Source organism: Panthera uncia, chromosome B4, assembly GCF_023721935.1.
Source record: "Panthera uncia isolate 11264 chromosome B4, Puncia_PCG_1.0, whole genome shotgun sequence".
Lineage (NCBI taxonomy): Eukaryota > Metazoa > Chordata > Mammalia > Carnivora > Felidae > Panthera > Panthera uncia.
The window spans coordinates 59,227,026-59,247,055 of record NC_064809.1 but is presented as its reverse complement, the minus strand read 5'-3'; the positions used below and the strand labels follow the sequence as shown (position 1 = coordinate 59,247,055).

At 39.5% G+C, this 20,030-nt stretch overlaps 1 protein-coding gene across 10 annotated transcripts in view; it reads right to left on the bottom strand.

Moving 5' to 3' along the window:
- PPFIBP1 (PPFIA binding protein 1) overlaps positions 1 to 20,030 on the bottom strand; it is a 172,094-nt gene that overhangs the window by 7,897 nt on the left and 144,167 nt on the right. For 6 of the 10 annotated variants that reach the window (XM_049627178.1, XM_049627181.1, XM_049627184.1 and 3 more), the window contains 12 exons: positions 18,530 to 18,684; positions 14,844 to 14,956; positions 14,195 to 14,251; positions 11,758 to 11,818; positions 11,359 to 11,388; positions 7,994 to 8,165; positions 7,477 to 7,509; positions 5,209 to 5,359; positions 4,800 to 4,928; positions 3,120 to 3,270; positions 2,297 to 2,408; positions 2,063 to 2,151 (listed from right to left, as the gene is read on the bottom strand). In XM_049627178.1, coding sequence (XP_049483135.1) covers positions 2,063 to 2,151; positions 2,297 to 2,408; positions 3,120 to 3,270; positions 4,800 to 4,928; positions 5,209 to 5,359; positions 7,477 to 7,509; positions 7,994 to 8,165; positions 11,359 to 11,388; positions 11,758 to 11,818; positions 14,195 to 14,251; positions 14,844 to 14,956; positions 18,530 to 18,684 — 1,253 coding nt within the window. The remainder of the gene's footprint in view (positions 1 to 2,062; positions 2,152 to 2,296; positions 2,409 to 3,119; positions 3,271 to 4,799; positions 4,929 to 5,208; positions 5,360 to 7,476; positions 7,510 to 7,993; positions 8,166 to 11,358; positions 11,389 to 11,757; positions 11,819 to 14,194; positions 14,252 to 14,843; positions 14,957 to 18,529; positions 18,685 to 20,030) is intronic. The other 4 variants (XM_049627183.1, XM_049627185.1, XM_049627188.1 and 1 more) reach the window with 2 other exon arrangements.

Below are 20,030 nucleotides of genomic sequence, written 5' to 3'. Positions count from 1 at the left end.
CCCTCTCTCTGACCCTCCCCCGTTCAGAGAGAGGGAGACACAGAATCTGAAACAGGCTTCAGGCTCTGAGCTGTCAGCACAGAGCCCAACGCGGGGCTCGAACTCACGGACCGCGAGATCATGACCTGAGCCGAAGTCGGCCGCTCAACCGACTGAGCCACCCAGGCGCCCCAGCTTAAGGGATTTTAAAAGTAGGGGCTATTTTCTTTTAAATCAAACCAGACTTTTTTTTAGATTTAAAAAGAGCTTTCATTTTTAAGTAATTTTAGATTTACCGAAGAGTTATCAAAGCAGAGCAAAGTCCCATATACCCTTCGTTCAGCTTCCCCTTACGTTAACAACTTATATAACTATGACATAGTCATCAAAACGAAGGAGTTAACATAGATTATAAAAAATGGTAACTAAACTGCAGACTTCATTCAGATTTCACCAGTTTTTCCACTACATCTTTTCTCCGTTCCAGGATCCAACCCAGGGTACCACATTAAAAACAGATTTTTTGTGACTTAGAACTCCTGGGGTCAAATTTTCTAAGATAATATATTCTTTTATAGCCACAAAAGTTATATGCACTTCCTTTGTGATTTTAAGCCTGAATCTGCTCGCATTCCTGCAGGAACAAACCTATACCTAGACGGGCAGGCAAGAATTTACTAAATTTGTTTTAGGCTGAGCATTAAGAGCAGGAATCTGGAAAAAGCTTAGGTTCAAATGCTTTGTGACTTTCTACCACTTTCTAGCTGTGGAAAGCTCGCTAAGTTACTCAATTTCTCAGTTCTTTCACTCCCTCGTCTAAAAACTGGGGACAAGAAGAGTGCTAACTCAAGTTCTGCTGAGACTTGAGTATTAATATGAGTATAGTGCTTGCAAGAGAGTGCCTGGAACACAGTAAATGTTCAATGTACCACATGTTGGGTGTTATTTCAAGCAGGTATACGTTACGTGCCCACCAAGGTATGGACTTGGGTTCAATGACATAGAAGAAAACAAAGCCCATCAGATGAACCTCAAATTTGATCCTGAAAAAATTGGTGTTTGAAAATTTCAACTTATTTAAAGAAGATACTATGGTAGATGGTTCCAGAGCCCAGCTGACAAAAGGCCCTTTAAATAAAAGCATCTAATGTAATAGTACACTAATAGTCCTATGGAATCTAGAATAGGTTCTCCTGGAATCTCTCTCCCCCCACTGTTGTAAAGTAGGGACAAGTCCTTCCACCTCTTGGATGGAAGGCTAAAAATAAGAAACAATAATGAAGGAATCAGAGGTGGTCTACCTCACCCTACTTCTTCTTTATCCTGTAACTCCTGCCCTAGTCAAATGGAGCTGAAGTGGGAAAGGAAGCAAGTTTCAGGTAATAGTCTCAAAAGTGGAAGGGAGGAGAGAAGACAAGCCTCTGTAGATGTCAGGTCAGAAGGACGGTCTCTTCTGAGTGGATACTGCATATAGGAATGTGTAACTCAGAAATTGCCAGGGCTTCAAAACTCTACATTCTAGTTTTTAAACATCTTTATTACATATAATTCACATACTAGAACATTTATGCAAAGTGTGCACCTCAATTATACATTGTTGAATATATATAAAATCAACTTTCTGGACAGCTTACTTATTTTTTTAAAGTTTATTTATTTATTTTGAGAGAGAGAGAGAGAGAGGATATAGAGAATACCAAGCAGGCTCTGTGTTGTCAGCACAGAGCCCAACATGGTGCTTGATCTCACAAACCGTGAGATCATGACCTGAGCAGAAATCCAGAGTTGGACACTTAACTGACTGAGCCACCCAGGTTCCCCATGGACAGCTTAGTTTAGATTAGGTTTCACATAGCTTAAATCAGAGTTTCAAATTTCCCAGTGGTGTTGCAATCATCAAATCCTACAACTTCAACTTAAAAGAAAATATTACTGCTCTTCTTAAGTTAAGGCAACACCTTCAAATCCTGGTGGAATCATTTTGAAAACAATGTATTTTACTCACTCTATTTCTGTGTTTCTCAGAGAAAAACAATTTTACCTCTCCCCACCTCCAAAAAAAACCTGGGAGTAAATCACTTACAACAGTCATGTAATGGAGCATTCGACCATCTACTCGTCCTTCGTCAAACTGCGTCTTGTACTGGGGGAGACCAATATCATCCAACCATCCTAAAGGAGAGAAATCAGTGTTGTTAGTGAGGCACAGAACACCTGTACTTATGATTAAAAAGAAAAAGCAGCTTTACTATTTCATTCATTCGTTTGTTCGTTCATTCATTCATTCATTCATTCATAAATGAAAGAACCCTCTTACGAGTGACCCAGTTGAAATCCAGCTTTCCGTGATTGGTTTCTTCTTCGGATCCCAGGGCTTGCAGTGCCAGCTGGAGTTTCTTTCGATGAAGTGAATGCTTAATTCCAAGTTCCTGAAATAATAAACAGAAACACCAGCTTTACAATTCTGTCAATATGGGCTGGATACCACTGGCAAAAAATGCAAATTCTCCCCAAGGGAAGCTAGTGTTAAAGAGTCAACAATCACATTAAATCAGTGTACTAACTCAGGCTAGTGAGATGTTGCTGAACAAAAGCCCTCTGGAAAGCCAAGACCACTGCAATTAGTTTAGTGGCAGGCTATACTCTCTACTAGGCTCCTTCCTTCGTAAGACTGGGATTATAGCACACAAAAGAAAAATTCTACTGTTTTTGAACTAAATGTTAAATAATCAGGAAGAAATGTTAAATAATTAGACATAAGATGTAAGGCTCCTTTTCTTTCCCCCTTAATGTAAAGCTGAATTGCACACGTTACATTGAGAAGTGGGGCCCATGCTAAGCCACAGAATGATTTTGAGAAATATGAGCTTAAGGTTTATTATTATGTCTATACAACTATTTCTCGTTAAAATGCCCAGTGGCTTACATTAAAACAGTGGCTTACATGTTTCATAAGGAACCATTAAGACCAGGTACTTCTTGTTAAGTCCATGAAATAAAGAAAAAAAAAGAGTGTGAAGCAGAAAACATAAATGTTTTCAAGAGTACTGACTGGCTCCACCCACTCCCCTTTCTAGAAATCCTACATTCATAGTCTCCTTCTCAGTATCCATTGTCTAAACAAACAGAGAAGTAGTCACCTTCTCTAGATCTTGTTGAGAAGCCTGCAAAAGTGTTTGGCCAGATGCAATCCAATGCTTTCCAGAATTCAGGTAGGACCCCAAGCCTTGTTCCACAAGCCAATTGCAAACTTGTTCCTTGGTCCATTTGGCAAATGGCATGTCCAAGTCACTGTAGGAAAAGGAACAACTGCATGAAAAACAATTCAGAGGCCAACCCTGTGACTTATCATCAAGACTGAACAACTATATATCGAATTGACATGGGAATTCCCTGGTGGTACCCATTTGACCATGGAAAGTTTCCGGACATATCTGGAGGAGGAAATGGCACTGCAGTTAAAAGTTACCTCATAAGACCATGGTTTTTATTTCAAATGTAACTACAAAAGATTCAATATGATTGCATAAGAACACGTCATATGGAAGAAAACCAAGTTGAAAGAACAAGTCAAGTCACTGTGCTAGTTTCAATCAATGTTGCTTCAAGACTGAATTCCAAAACAGAAAACACTAGGTTAGACTGAAAGAAATCAAGTCTAACTTGAATTAACTTTAGCAGAATTATGGTTTCTCTCCAGGTGGTAACCAATGGGAAGAGAGCAATATGCCATCACTGAGTATAGAAAAATGTAAACAACGACAAAAGAAAAATGTAATCAAAGCAAAGTTCTGGGTTTTTTGGTTTTTTACTTTGACACATAGTGTGTTCCTCTTTGAAAAAAAAATGTGTAAATAAACAAGGCTTTTTTTTTTTCTTTTAAGGCACAAGGAAGTCCTCTACTGTGTACAAAGAGAACATATGGCAAACGAGACTCCAGTGTTTGAAGAAAGCCAGAGTTTCCTCCTTGATGAAACTTGTGTCCAGTCTTCTGCGTGAGTGGGAGGGACCATGTTTAAAGGGTTTCTAGCCCATTATCACATTCAAAAGATTTAGTATCAATGATTTGTACTAGATGTTTGCCAACCCCACCCTCTTTATTCTTAGGTCAGTGTAGTAATCTCAAACCGGCCCTAAATTGGGATAAGAGTGAAGGAAAAGTTCACAGAGTCTTAACAGAGAAAACATCACAAGGTCCTGATAAATTTAGTAATTCTGATAGAATTTACATCTTTAGGTGCTTTCACAGAATCCACTAGTCATTAATGTTGCTTGAACAGTTACCATTTGCCAGATACTTAATGCATATAAACTCAATTGCCTTTTGGGGAATGTACTAATTAACACCATGGAAACAAGGGCACAGAGCATGGAAGTAGTTGCTCAAGGTGACCCAGGAAGTGGTAAGGAAGTGGTATAGTGGTATAGGAAGTGGTAAGGCCAGAAACCAGATCCAAACAGTTTGTGTTTGGATGTTATCCCACTATGCTATCCCATCTGTCCAGAGTTGTGCTTTAGAGTACTTACAGTAATTATTTTCTCTGTCAAATTTAAGTCCAAAAATCATTCCAACCGAGACGTTGCTGACACTTTAGCTCTGGTCCCTCCCCTAGTTCACAGAGCCCCCCATCTTCTGCATGATTTTCACCAACCAATGCCAAATGGCACTGCCCTATAAAGATGATGGACCCTTTCGCTAGGCACAACAGTAAGCAATGGATTCCACCATCCAACCCAGGGACAATACTAACATCGCAGGTGTTCACGGCCATGACACTTAAGTAGACATGTAAAAAGTGCATTCATTCGGCTGTTCTCACCTGTTAGACTGTCCCAAATCTCGAGACCAACCCAGTCGCGGCCCTGCGGTTGCCCTTGTTCCTCCTCTTTTGAATTCAGGCTCAGACATGTCATCTGGATTGAATGTAGTTGACTGACTTCTCCTAAGTCTGAACAGAAGACACAATACCACGTTGCCTTGTATGAGACCTGATGAGACCTTAGACTTTAATCAGAACATTGCTTATGTATGGTCGGAACTGATACTTGGATTTCAACGTTAACTGAGACTCAGTGAGTTAATGAATTCCAGATCACAATCTTCCTTCCATAAAGGGAACACAAAAGACTTAAAGTTTCACACTTCTTTCCTGCCAATTTTCCATTTACTCCTACATTTGGGCAACATATAATACAAAGCCCACTCCATTTGTGTGCTCTGTTACTTACTTTCCAAAGAGTTTCATGATACCTCTGGATTTCTTTTTGGAATCTGGCGACGGCGGAGATATCTGGAAGGGACTACTTCCTGGCGCATCTTTTGGCCGGGAAGATACACCAGCAAGATCTAGGTGCTCAGCTGTCTCCTTCTCTGTTTCAGCTATTCCAAGAACAGAATACAAACTCAATGAGCTTTAAGTATGGAATGAATGTGACTAAATGTTATTAACCTTTTTTGGTTTTAGCAATTGCTATACATTCTTCTTCTGTTGTTCTTTCATCGGTGATTTACAAATAGCACCCTACAAATACTAAAAATGGAACACAGATGTATGTTTTGCTCTGTTGGCTGTTCTGCATAAATTAACAGTATGTAGAATATTTTGTATGATATTGTGTATAGATTAACTTACAAGTGATAGCCTCTTTGAGATTCAAAGGTATGAGAGGATTGTAATAATCTTTCCTCGAGTGATTGAATTAATAATGAAATCATTCTCCATCTTCGCAAAGCACTTGGTACTGTGGACTTCCTCCTACATTCTTCAACATCACCATCTCCTTCACCTTCTTGTTACAACACTCTCCCAAATCTGCCATCTGATAGTTTCTTCTTTGCTGTAGCACCTGTTTTCTCTACCTCTTTCACCCCAAGATTCTGCTCTACGTCCCCTCAGTAGGATCTCTAGACAAGCTCACCCACTCCACGCTCAGCACTAAATGATGGCTTCCCTCATATATAAGCTGCTGGTATCAAAACCTGTGGACCTAATCTCTCTCCCCAGGCTCAGTATATGAACATCTATGGATACTCCCAATTTGGTGTGCCAGGGACATCTTGAACTCAACAAACCACGCAATTTTCCTGAGTTTTCTCTTAAATTTGCTTTTTAAATATTTCCTTAATACTAATTAATATTCTCCCTCTTACTCCAGTTCAAACTCTTTGTCATAGTGTTTTCACTCCCTCCTCTCCTTTGCCATTTACATCAAATCTCAGTTACCAATTTCCATCAATTCTTTTTGCAAGAGAGGTATTCCTATTTATCTCTTGTTATGTGCTGAGAAAAGAATGAACTGATAGGCATAAATTTTTCTTTAGATATAAAATCAGTGCCTGTTGATTCTGCCTTGAAAGAATAACATCCAAATTTGCTACTCCTCAGTTTCTGAGCATTAACTAGCTTAATTCATTCAGCTGTCCCTTCATGGATGATTCCACACTAGCAAACACAAGGGGTACTGTTTCCTCAATGTGAGACTGTATGCTTTTTCAGGAAAGTAAAAATTGTACACAAATCACAGGAACGATGTTTCAGCAAGATAAAAAGTTGCAGAGATTGACTTTTCTATGAAGCACAGCTGTGATTATAGGTTATAATAAGCAGTACTCGGCTCTTAGCATTGACAATTTATTTCTTCTGAGAAAGATGCAAAAAAATTTGAAAATAGTTGTCTGGATTTTATCCCATGTTTATCCTAGAAAAGTAAGACTACAAAGAGAGAGGTTACCTTTACTGACCCACATGAAGAGGCATGTGGGTACCCACGCAAGATAATAAAACCAAAATCCAAAGGAGCCTTTGAAACCCTAAAGCCATCATGGGTACTGGCATGCCTGAAAATGTTGCCTAACTCACCCTCATTTAAGAAGCATCCTATTCTTATTTTTTGTCTTGAGGATGCTTTTTCCCTACTGAGCCTCCCCTCTCCTTAAATCACTTTGGGGGTGACTCCTTGGATATCACATAGAGCTCCTTTGGGTGTCACTAAACGTCACCTCCATCTTCAAAGCAATCAATGTCGGAATGATGTCCCCCGAATGAAGTAAGTCTGAGATGACCATTTTCTACAGACTTCTCTATTTGGTTGAAAACATTTCTCTCTGGGGATAACATAAACATGGAGAAGAAGGTACTGCTGGGACCTGGGAGTTAGTGTGAGACAGTGTGCACTCGAAGGGTGAAAAGGCTGGAATTTATGATGCAGGATAGTCCTGCCCTGGACTCCGAGGGGTGCTGTGTGCACTTCCAGGTCCCCCCAGAGCCCCTCGCGAGGTGTCATTAGCATGGGTTAAAACAGCATTTAGGCTTGGAAGCATAGGCTCTACAGAGAGTCCCAATTTTCAGCAGGAGGTGGACGGAACTTTCTGGAGTAAAGGACTACATTTCCTGATTGCTGCCAGCTCGCTTTCTAGAGATCACAGATGCCCAGGGCAAGGATTAGCTCAGTTTGGAGGACAGCACTGGCAAAGGCTGGCATGCAGGGGTACGATACCTAAGGTGGGTGCACTGGCACTTCGTTTACGATCTTCAGATATCCCAACAACGCACACAATCACACGCAGCCCAATGGAGAGAACACAGGAGAATGACAAAATGAAACACGGATCAAACTCCTACTCACAAAATACACACAGTGGGAGGAAAGGCAAGCACCACACTGTGCTTCCAACGTTGCAGACTCCATTAGCAGTTTCAATATGGGGTTAATCTACCCACTTTCAAAACAGATGAGAAGCTGTTTACAATGAAGTCAGAGGGCATCAGGGTTTTTGGTCTTTCCTCTACGTTTATGCTCCAACAAGGAGAGCAGGGTGAGAGCCTACCCAGAACTATCTTTACCACTGAATTCAACCCATGGAAGCCTTTTTTTTTTTTCCTAACTTTTCCCCCAAGTCATTCACCTTCATTTCTGAGAAAGAGAAAAACACACAAATAGATGAACAAGGGAAGAGATCGATCTTTTCCTCATTCTGAAAGAATTAAAGCAAAGGCATTTTGGCCACACATACCCAAGTTGGGGGCACTTGCTGTCCTCTTGTTACTTTTTATTTTAAAAAAGCCACGCCCAAAGGAAGATCTGGCTTTTCGAGTGCCAAAGGGGTTGTCATCCATGGAGGCCTCATGTCCTGGAGCTTTTGGAGGGAGGCTTCCAAATGGGCTGCTTTCTGCTGGAGTTTTATCCTGAGAGAGAAGTAATAATAAATGTAACACACCACTAACTTGCATAATTATTAGCACATGCCGGGTGCAACACCTGATATGTTACATATTTGACTTTATTTTGAAGAATGATGGAACTAACAGATTGATTACAAATATTATAAGTTTAAAAGGTCAATGCTGAAAGCTACTTAAGAAAACAACAGCTATGGCAGCAACAAAAACATGGTCATCACTCACGTGCTTAGGACTTGAAGTATTTAAGGTATAGAAATCCTAAAATTTGGGGGCGCCTAAGTGGTTCAGTCAGTTGAGTGTCTGACATTGGCTTAGATCATGACCTCACAATTCGTGAGTTCGAGCCTCTGTGCTAACCGCGTGGAGCCTGGAGCCTGCTTCGAGTTCTGTGTCTCCCTCTCTCTCTGCCCTTTCCTGCTCGCGCATGCACGCTCTCTCCCCCTCTCTCTCAAAAATGAATAAACATTTTAAAAAATTTAAAAAAAAGCCAACACTGTAAAAAAAATTCTCAATTTTTATTTGCCTCATTCCCCTCAAGGACATGGAAATAAGATATTACATAACCAGAACACCACGTTTCTTATTTTTCTAACAATTATGACACATATTTGGCTATAACACAGTTCAGTCTTTGTAATATAACTGCATCAGTAGAAGCCCAATATAATATAATCACTCTACAAAGCAGGCATTAACCCCACTTCTACACCAGCAGTATAAAGAGATTCTACTCTAGTTATTTTAAATATTCTCAAAGAATTAATAATAAAATGAAGACACAATCAGTGACTGTTAAATATTAAAAAAAATTTTAATGTTTATTTATTTCTGAGAGAGAGAGAGACAGAGAGAGAGAGAGAGAGAGAGAGAGACAGAGCATGAGTGGGGGAGGAGCAGAGAGAGAGGGAGACACAGAATCTGAAACAGGCTCCAGGCTCTGAGCTGTCAGCAGAGCCTGATGTGGGGCTCGAACTCACAAACCGTGAGATCATGACCTGAGCTCAAGTCGGTCGCTCAACCGACTGAGCCACCCAGGTGCTCCTCTTCTCAAAGAATTAATAATAAAATGAAGACACCATCAGTGACTGTTAAATATTTTTTTTAAGTGGTGTTCTGGAATATATTCATATCTTGCCTGCAAGTTACCAAACACGGATGACTAATTTTCAAAGACTATGCAGATATACTTAACATCAAAACTAAACTTGCTATAATTAAATTTTTCTTCCTTGATTTAGAAGCCACTTGGGCTGTCCACAATATTTCAAGGTATTTATGAAGAAGTGTAATTAAGTTATACTTGTATTATTTTTTTAATTTATTTTGAGAGAGAGTTCATGTGAATGGGGCAGGCAGAGAGAGAGAAACAGAGACAGTGTGAGTGGGGGAGGGGCAGAGAGAGAATCTCAAGCAGGTTCCATGTTGTCAGTGCAGAGAGCCTGACATGGGGCTTGATCCCAGGAACTGTGAGATCATGACCTGAGCTGAAACTAAGAGTCAGATACTTAACCAACTGAGCCTGCTTAGTAATTTAACTATTTAAAAAAAAAAAAAAAAATTTTTTTTTCACATTTATTTTTGAGAGATAGAGACAGAACATGAGTGGGGGAGGGGCATAGAGAGAAGGAGACACAGAATCCAAAGGAGGCTCCAGGCTCCGAGCTGACAGAACAGAGCCCGACACGGGGCTCAAACTCACAAACTGTGAGATCATGACCTGAGCCAAAGTCGGACGCTTAACTGACTGAGCCACCTAAGCGCCCCATAATCTAACTATTAAGTTATACTTTAAGTACTGTTTATTTTTGGGGCACCTGGGTGGCTCAGTCAGTCAAGCATCTGACTCTCAGTTTTGGCTCACATCATGATCTCACGGTTTTGTGAGTTTAAGCCCCACATTTGGCTCTGTGCCGACAGTGTGGAGCCTGCTTGGGATCCCCTCTCTCCCTCTCCCTCCCTTCCGCTCTCGCTCTCGCTCTCGCTCTCGCTCTCTCTCCCTCCCTCCCTCCCTCCTCCCTCCCTCCCCTACTCACGCTGTCTTTCAAAATAAATAAACTTAAAAATTTTTAAATAAAAAAATTACTGTTTATTTTTGAGCTTTCTGGTTATTTGAATTTACAGTTACAGAAATATGATCTATTATATTGTTGTAGTATTATCCAAACAAAGATGCTTTTGTTTGCATGTTTCCATTTCTCTAAAATCTCTTGCCCTCTGTTTCTTTTATTGCAGAGGTGGAGAAAGGGGAGAGGGGACACAGGCTTTAAGGTGGTGATTTTATTCTACATATCTACTGCTCATCGTAACTACAAGTTTGTAGGTGCTATAATTCAGTGATTCTGTTATCTGTGTCATTACTGATGTCAAAATCACTTAATAATTTATTGAACTGGAAAGACAAAAAGGACAGAGAATGACTGTAATCACAGCTGTAGAGACTGTCTGTGCCTCATCAATGATACCTACAGTATGGCTCAAGGCATTAAGAGCCAACAGTCAAGAGAGTGCACTTGGAAGTAGCCTCTCTACCCTTTACAAAGTTGATGATTAAAAATCAGAGGAAAGAATAACCAGAGCCCCTGTTGATAATGTCTTTAAAAAACAAAAAACAAAAACCAAACCAACAAAAAAAACCCCACCAAAATGTTTGCTGTAAACAGACAGTGGCTATAGTAAATGAATGGCTGGTCTAAGACTGGTGATCTAAGAAGGACTTTTTGTGAGGTCTAAGGAAGTCAAAGTATGACCATTAAGAACATCAACAGCCTGATTTGAGTGTTTGGGGTTTTTTGGTTTGTTTTTTTACAACAGTTTATTGAGGTGAAATATAAAAAGTAACTACTCTGAATCGAACAGTTCGATGGCATTTAGTACAATCACAGTGTTGTGTAACCATTATCCACCTAGTTCCACAGCATTTCCATCATTCTCAATAAAACCCCTTACCCATTAAGCAGCTTCCTTTCCTCTCTCTCCATCTCTGGCAACCACCAATCTGTGCTCTGTCTCTATGGGTTTATCTATTCTGGATATTTCACATAAGTGGAATCATTTCATGTGTGATCTTTTGTGTCTGGCTTCTTTCATTTAACATGTTTTAGAGATTCTAAGTTTTGGTTTTTTGGAGGCATTTAAGCAATCACAGGTATTAGAAGTCTCAAACATATTTGTATTATAATCTAGACATAAAAATTACCTCTGAAGGCTTCTGGACAGACTCTGTATCCTGTTCAAAACAACAACAGTATTTTAAGGTTGTTACAGTCCCTTATATGTTGAGAATGTGTCACATACAATTCCATAAATTAAATTTACATCTACTTCAAAGCTATACAATTTCAGTTTCATTTATTTTCAGTAATGGTTTATTAAAGTCTTCATTTTTTTGTTTTATATACTACTTTCAATCCTTCATATTCATATTTCTTAATATTCACCATTAACAGTGATATCTAATAATTTTTCATTAGAGAAACTACAAGCTCTTCTTAAAAGAGTTTTATCTGCAAAATGGAAAATATGAAGAACCCTGAAGATTTTCTTCTCAGGGTAACCAAGAGAAAAAAAACAACAACAACAAACAAACAGAACCAACCCCATCTGATGACTCTTTCTTCAGATTGCCCAGGCTGCTGGACTTTTGCAGACTCGAAGTTCTAAAAATAACAATAATAGTAATAAGGATTGATAATAAGTGCCTCTGGTGCCACTGTTTCTAAGTAGAATATCTTGGAAAGAAACTAAAATTGTGTGTGGGTTGAATCCTGGTAATAAAAGAAACTCTGGATTCAGGCAGTCACTTATGTGCTTAACTAAATTATAACATTTCGTTCTTTTAAAAGCGAGGTGGTTAACTGTCCTGCCAATAACTCTAAATGTCCTGCACATGGTAGGATAGCTGGAAAAACATGTAGGACTATCCCTGTGATGTCAATATTTGAAAGTGAAAGTGTTTTCCATGGACTAGTGGTACATCCTTTACCTGTATACATTTACACCAGAAACTTTTAAAATACTCACATACTATTTATATATAATCCTTGTAATTAAAATAAAGGACCAAAGCATTACAATTCAGTTCACAAAGGAATCAATTTTCTGAATCTGACAAAGCACTTCATTTTATAGTTATGATCAAGGCATAATAGAAAAATCCCCATTGCTGCCCACAGTAATTTATTTGCTATCCTAATAAAGGCAAAGTGACCCTGTAAACATCCAGAGACTTTCACATAAGTAGCATTCAATTATATTGAGCTGGTCTTGCTCAGATTTTGAAGGCAGGAATATGTGACCAGCTTAAAAAAGAGATAGAAAAAAGCAACATCTTTCCTCTAAGAGGCAAAATAATATAAACATACAAAGAACCTTTTAAAAGGCAATTCTCAGGGCACCTGGATGGCTCAGTCGGTTAAGCATCCGACTTCGGCTCAGGTCACGATCCTGTGGTTCATGGGCTCAAGCCCTGCGTCAGGCTTTGTGCTGACAGCTCAGAGCCTGGAGCCTGCTTCGGATTCTGTGTCTCCCTCTCTGTCTCTCTGCCCTCCCCTGCTCGTGCTCTCTCTCTCAAAAATAAAGACTAAAAAAAAATAAAAAAAATTGGGAGCACCTGGGTGGCTCAGTTGGTTAAGCATCTGACTTCAGCGCAGGTCATGATTTTGCGGTTCGTGGGTTTGAACCCCGCATCAGGCTCTGTGCTGACAGCTCAGACCCTGGATCCTGCTTCAAATTCTGTGTCTCCCTCTCTCTCTGCCCCTCCCCCACTTGCACTCTGTCTCTCTCTCTCTCTCAAAAATAAATAAACATAAAAAAAATTAAAAGGCAATTCTCATATATTTACATGTAAGTAAGTTGCTAGAAGTGCTGACTACCATGGGAATGCAAGCTGGTGCAGCCACTCTGGAAAACAGTATGGAGGTTCTTCAAAAAACTAAAAATAGAACTACCCTATGATCCAGCAATTGCACTACTAGACATTTATCCAAGGGATACAGGTGTGCTGTTTCGAAGGGACACATGCACCCCCATGTTTATAGCAGCACTATCAACAATAGCCAAGGTATGGAAAGAGCCCAAATGTCCATCGATGGATGAATGGATAAAGATGTGGTATATATATACAATGGAGTATTACTCAGCAATCAAAAAGAATGAAATCTTGCCATTTGCAACTACATGGATGGAACTGGAGGGTATTATGCTAAGTGAAATTAGTCAGAGAAAGACAAAAATCATATGACTTCACTCATATGAGGATGTTAAGAGACAAAACAGATTCACATAAGGGAAGGGAAACAAAAATAATATAAAAACAGGGAGGGGGACAAAACAGAAGAGACTCATAAATATGGAGAACAAACTGAGGGTCACAGGAGGCACTGTCGGAGGGGGGATGGGCTAAGTGGGTAAGGGGCACTAAGGAATCTTCTCCTGAAATCATTGTTGCACTATATGCTAACTAATTTGGATGTAAATTAAAAAAAATTAAAAAGAAAATTAAAAAAAAAAAAAAAGAAAGAAAAAGAAGTGTTGACTACCAAATAAACAAAAGAACAGAATAAACAAAAGAAAAGATCTCATCTTTGAGTATTGCTCTGAACATATATTTTCCTAATTTAATCCAGACTTTTACTTGGATAAACACAGATGTTGGGTTGGTTTACTACACTGAAAGTGCGAAAAACCATTGTAGCCTTTCCAGCCATCACACCATCCTCTGTGACTCTTTTCTGCTAGAGTCAAACTGCAAGTCAGTGCAAACCTCAAATTCAAAGCACTGAACTTCACGTGAAAGCTGATGAAGGAAGGTTAAAGATGGGCAAAAACCTGGCATGAGATAATGGCCAACGAGCAAGTATTTCTTTGTTAACTTACAAACCTCACCTGCACCCCCATCCAACCACTACACCTGCATTAATGTATTCAGGCCTCAGAGTCATTTGCTTTTAATTTTGGTTATTGTTAGTGTAATAGAAGCTTCCTCTCTGCCAGGTCTCAAGTGACATTTTTTTACATTCAATAATATGACTTACGAAAAACTATCAGAAGGCTGGGTTTCAACAGCAGCACCAAGGATTATTTTTCCATCACTAAAATGTAAAAAAAAAAAAAAAAAAAAAAAAAAAAAGAATTTATGCACTGTAAAAGAGCATACATATTCTAAGTGAACACAATTGTCAAAAACAAAAAACTGTGCGAGGGAATATATTTCACTCTCTTTACAAATACTCCATTATATTTTCTTTTATTTGGTCTAATTGTAAGACTAAGTAATTGAGAATATGCTCCCTCAAAATTCTACTTGCTGATGGAGAAACTAGGGTATCCCTGTCCTGAATCCTTCCCAGCCATCCTACAGGCAGCCTCAGGCACATGACTGTCACTATGGACCTGGCAACACTTGTTGACGGCCACCTATGACCTAGACATAAAGCCCAAAGGCCCTAAAATCCCTCTCTAACCTGACCACCATACCTCCCCTGACTCCTCTCTTGTGACTCCTTGCTTCCACACCTTTTATTTCAATAATACAGAACTGATTTCAAGTCCCTTGGCCCAAGCCTTCCTGTTTCTTGCCCCTGTGAAAAATTATGTTTGTAAATGAATGCAGAGCATCCTTGTCTTTGCTTGACCTACTCTGTTGAACATTTATATTGCAATGTCAGAACATAAATGACGTACTTCTCTTCAAACGAAGTCTCTGGTTGAGGCAATTTTGCTTTTTCGGAAATTTCCAAGCCCTTAGATGCTGGCAATAATGAAGGGACCGAAACTTGCAAGATACCGGTGTGGAACTGTAATGTAATTACAAAAAGGCCAAAAATCAATCCATCAAACAAAACATAAGTCACAAAAAAAAAAAAGAAGACAATTACACGGTCTATCGATAAAATTTCATACACCTGGGTTCAGCACGTATTCTTATATTTATAAAACAGTCTCAGTATATAAACATCAATAAGTGTTCGTCAGAGAAAACCTTCTGGAGGAAGGTCATCCGTGAACTTGGTTCTGAATAAAACATAATAAATACCATCAAGTAAGTTAATAGCCGATCCTGACAACTTGAAGTCCCAGTTAAAATCTTGGCTCTGGCACACTTGCCTAAGTGACCTTAGGTAAGTCACTTAACTAGGTGTCAGTTTTCTCCCCTGCAAAATGAGAATGGCAATGTCTACCGTACAGGGTTGTCATGATTTAAGATGAGATTTGGGTAAAGCGCTTTGTAAACACACCTCTGTTATCTCTCTCTCTCTCTCTCTCTCTCTCTCTCTCTCTCTCTTTTTAATTTTAGAGAGGTTGGGGGAGAGGGCAGAGGGAGAGAGAGAACCTTAAGCAGGCTCCATGCTCAGTACCTGGAGCCTGACAAGGGGCTCCATCCCACGACCCTGGGATCGTGACCTGAGCCAAAATCAAGTCAGACGCTCAACTGCCCGAGTCACTCAGGCACCCCTGTTTTCACTTTAATTTCTACCACCAGTCTAACACAGAATGTTGTTCAAACTGGTTAATTTGTGGATACAATTAAAATGCTTTGCTTAATAACAATATTAGAGCCACAACTAAAATGCATGGCACATTTTCCCCAACAAATGCCTTATGTATCCTAGGGATGGAATCTACGAAAGAAATTTTATACTCTGGCTTTAAATAGTTTCTGACAACTGTAGAGTACTTAGGTTGTGAGCACGTCATAAACTAATAAACCAAACACTTAAAAACAACTCTGGTAAAGAAAAATAAACAAAATTCACCTCAGTGAATTCACTTTGCCAGTCAACCAATTAGTGACAGCGCTTCACTTCTGAAGTCAACCAGGCAGGTAGGGATTCACACCAGTGAACACACGTCTAGAGGCCAATCAGTCAACAGTCTCACCTTTGTAACCACACATTCACAGCTGATGTCAACTCACTCCAGCCTCTGCAAGGCCACCAGTCCCCGAGCTCCAAGCATCCCCCGAAACCCCACATACGATCAGCTGAAGAGATTGTCTTTGACCAACAAAGTTCCCTTTGTTAAATAAATAGGCAATAAATTTAGCTTTGTGGATTTTTCAGTTACTGAGTGGTGGTCTCCTCCCTTGACATTATAAACGGTTATAACATGTGAAGTCTGTTAAAATAACCCGATTGGGCCCAAACGGAGTGGCCTGTATTAAGCTCCATGTCAGCAAACCCAAACTTAGCTAAATTTCTATGCTCGGTGCAGAGACGGCTCGGTGCCCAGAAAAGGCAGGCTTAGGTCAACCAATTAGCGCTTGCCTTCTCTACACAAGTTACCTGACCCTGCTCCAAGACTCCCCTTCGCTGCACATAAGGAAAGTAACCCTACTCGAACCAACCAGCAAATGCCTAGCATGACCCCCTGTTCCTCCTTCCTTCTGCCTAAAAAAGCCTTTCATTTTGTACAGATCCTTAGAGTTCCATTCCACCTGCTAAGGTGGATGTCGCTCGATTCATAAATTGATGAATAGAGCCAGTAAGAACTTTAAAATCCATTCGGTTGAATTTTGTTAACAGCAAGTCATATTTATTGTAAAATAGGAAATTATTTCACTATCTTTTTTTTTTTTTTTTAAGTTTGAATCTTTATGATTAGTTCCGAGCCACTTATTGAGCCATTACCCCTGTGGTACGAAGTTCACAGTAGCTCCTTGGGTTCCTAATCATGGGGATGTGGGTGGGAGGGATGGTTCCACTAACCAAGTGACCCATTTTCTTGATTTCATTTCAAACTTTAGGGCTTTAACTACAACCTCAAACTCTCCCTCCCAGCTTTCCTTTAACCAAGTCGCTAAACATGCTCAATCATCATCAAATCATTGTTTCCAAACTAAAAGTCTCATTAAAGTAGAATTCACATAGCAAAGCGCGAACTCACTGGCAGCGAGATCATGACCTGAGCCGAAGTCGGATGTTCAACCAACTGAGCCACTCAGGCGCCCCTACAAGTTCCTTCTTATGGAAATGGAAAGATGCCTCAGAAGGAATAACCAAGAGCCCAGGGGACTGGGCTCTGTCAAAGAGCTGGCAATGTAGGCCTGGCTCAATTTTGGAATTGCTATGGACTAATGACACCTGTGTGTCTTCCACTTTCCCTCTTTTTTAAATGGGAATGCCTAGCAGTTGTTATGCCTATCCCACCACAGTATGACAAGTGTAGAGGGGACACATAGCTTGACCTTTAAGTTCCTGGTTCTTTAAATGGAATGAAGTGCTCCTCGAGAAGTTGTGCCCAAGAAGACGTGAGGAGCTTCACTTACATCTTGATCTCGTGTGGATGATGAGATTCTGGATGTTGACGCCTAACTGGAATGAGACCAAGAGGTCTCTGAAGAGAGGGTGAGTCTATTTTGCATGGGAGAGGGGTGTAAATTATCATAGTCGGAGAGTGGAGAGGCGGATTGTACTATTCAGATGTGGCTGCACCAGTATATGCCGCCCCACGTGTTCTTCTTATAATGTGCTGTCGTTACTTGTCCGTCAAGAGGTAGGGTCTATGCTTCCCCTCTGTGAATATGTGTGGACCTGTGACTACAGGAGAAGAGCTGCTACATGACTTCAGAGTTCTATCATAAAAAGTGACAGAAATTTGCCCGGTTCTCTTGGGATGCTCATCCTTAGGACCTAAACACTACGCTATGAGAAAGCCAAGCAGTCACATGTCCAAGCAGGGCCTCAGCTGATGTCCCAGCCAAAAGGAGCCCCACCCATAAAGACATACAAATGGGCAGCCTTCGTGCCTTTCGAGCCGATGCCCAGTGGAGCGAAAATGAAATGTTCCTGCTGAGCCCTGCCCAAATCACAGATCCATCAGCAAAATAAGTGTTGTCATTCAGGCCACAATGTTTTGGGGTGGTTTGCAACAGATAATGGAAACAGGTTTTGGCACCAGTTGGATGTGAAAGAAAAGTAAATGAGTTCAAGACTGAGTATTCCTGTCCAGTTGCTTTTTCCAAGCCTAAAGAGGTCAAGGAAATTTTAGTCCATCATTTTTCAGAGGCACAATCAGAAGTGGCTAAAATCAACTTCTTTATATAATCAAACTTTAACCCCACTTCATTTATTCCTTACTTATTCTTTAATAAATAGATTGTCCTCTCCTATTTAGGATGACCTCATTCTCCCATGTTTTCCCTGAATTATTTAAATAATTTTGACATCACCCAAGGCATTTATTTATTAAAGAGAGAGGGGAAAAAACACACATTTCAAATGAAGTCCTATGAGACACAAAAATTGCCAAAACTCAGTCAGGAGTCAAACTGAGAAAAGATCCCATGTCTTTCATGTTGTCAACAGCATCTTAACCTTCGATGACACAATCTCTTCAATATGAAGAAAAAACTGAGACTCTGTAAATACCTCTTCTGGAACACTTGTGTTAAATGGGTCACGGCTGGGAGATTCCATTACTGGTGTAGGCGACAGACTTTTCTCCAGGTCACTAAAACCTTGTGCATCCAGCAAAGTGGAGATGGAACTGGATGTGAGCAGATCTTCAAAGTCGCTATCCTGGCCTAGAAAAAGACAAAACAAAAGGAGGACAACAGCAGCTTTTCATTTACATTTCACTTTTGGTGGAAGAATACCAACTGAATATAATTTTTTTTTTCCTCATCTTCAAAAACCAAAGACTCACCTTCTCCTGAAATCATTAGAAAAATAACATGGCATCTAGGAAACATCCCAAACTATGAGCACCTGCGGCTTGGGGGTGGTGTTAACAAAGGTATTAATTCATGGTAGTTTTAATAGATATAATCATGGACTCACCGCATTGAAATCAAAAGTTAATTTAGTCCAAAAATCCTCCCATAATTTTGTTTCAGATTTTAGGGCTTTACAAATTTCAGTTCAGAAATAACCAAGCTGGAGAATACCAGTGGTATAACAAACTAATTCAGAATAGTACTACAGCCACCCAGTAAACAACTCAATCTTCATCACTACTGTGTTCTTGGAAAACAAGAAAACCAAAAACAACAACAACAACAAAAAATAGAAAGAAAAAAGGAAAAGAAAAAAAGATAGGCAATCTTTTGATTCCTTAAGAGGATCCCTGTATTTCATTTATTTTAAGGCAGAAAGAATAGCCTTAGGGACAAATTCAATCATATATCCAGGAAAGCAGCAACTTTAAGAATTTCTTTTACGTCTCCAGCGATGAAAAGGATTAAGTGCTGGGCAATAGTGCCAGATATTCTTTTCTAAAACCAAAGAATGTTGCTTAACACACTATTCTCTGAGTAATACAAAATGGCAAATCATATGCTCGTTTAAAGCTATTAACTAGACTCAGTTTCTTAATTTAGGTTTTATTAGATATTTATTCTAATTTTATTAAAATTTAGGTATTAATATTAGCATTTTCTAAGGGTTATCTAAATAAATATAATTCCTAGTGAGAAATCACTATTTATAAACTCTTCATTAGAACAGGACATAATTTTCAATGGTGGTTAAAAACTACCTCTTTTAGCTACATTTATATGCATTTACAAAGATGGAAAAAAAAATACATGAAATTGACAAAAGTGATCAGCCAGTGCAATTACAAACAATTTTACCCCTTTTCCCTATTTTCTACATGTTTTATAAAATAATCTGTTTACATAAATTAATGTTTTCCCTTGATTTTTAAATACAGGAATTACAATGTTGAGATTCTATAAAATCAGACAGTTTTAAATGCTACAACTATGTAAAAATTAATCACTTGTGAATCTGCAATAGTGTCTAAAAAGAGACACTCTCTTGAAGGCACAGAAAATGCTGACTGACGAGAATCGCATGTAAGAACACTGATGAAGGTTCATTTGCTTTCTCGTTGGCATATTTACAAAGTCTTAACTCGTGCTAAGCC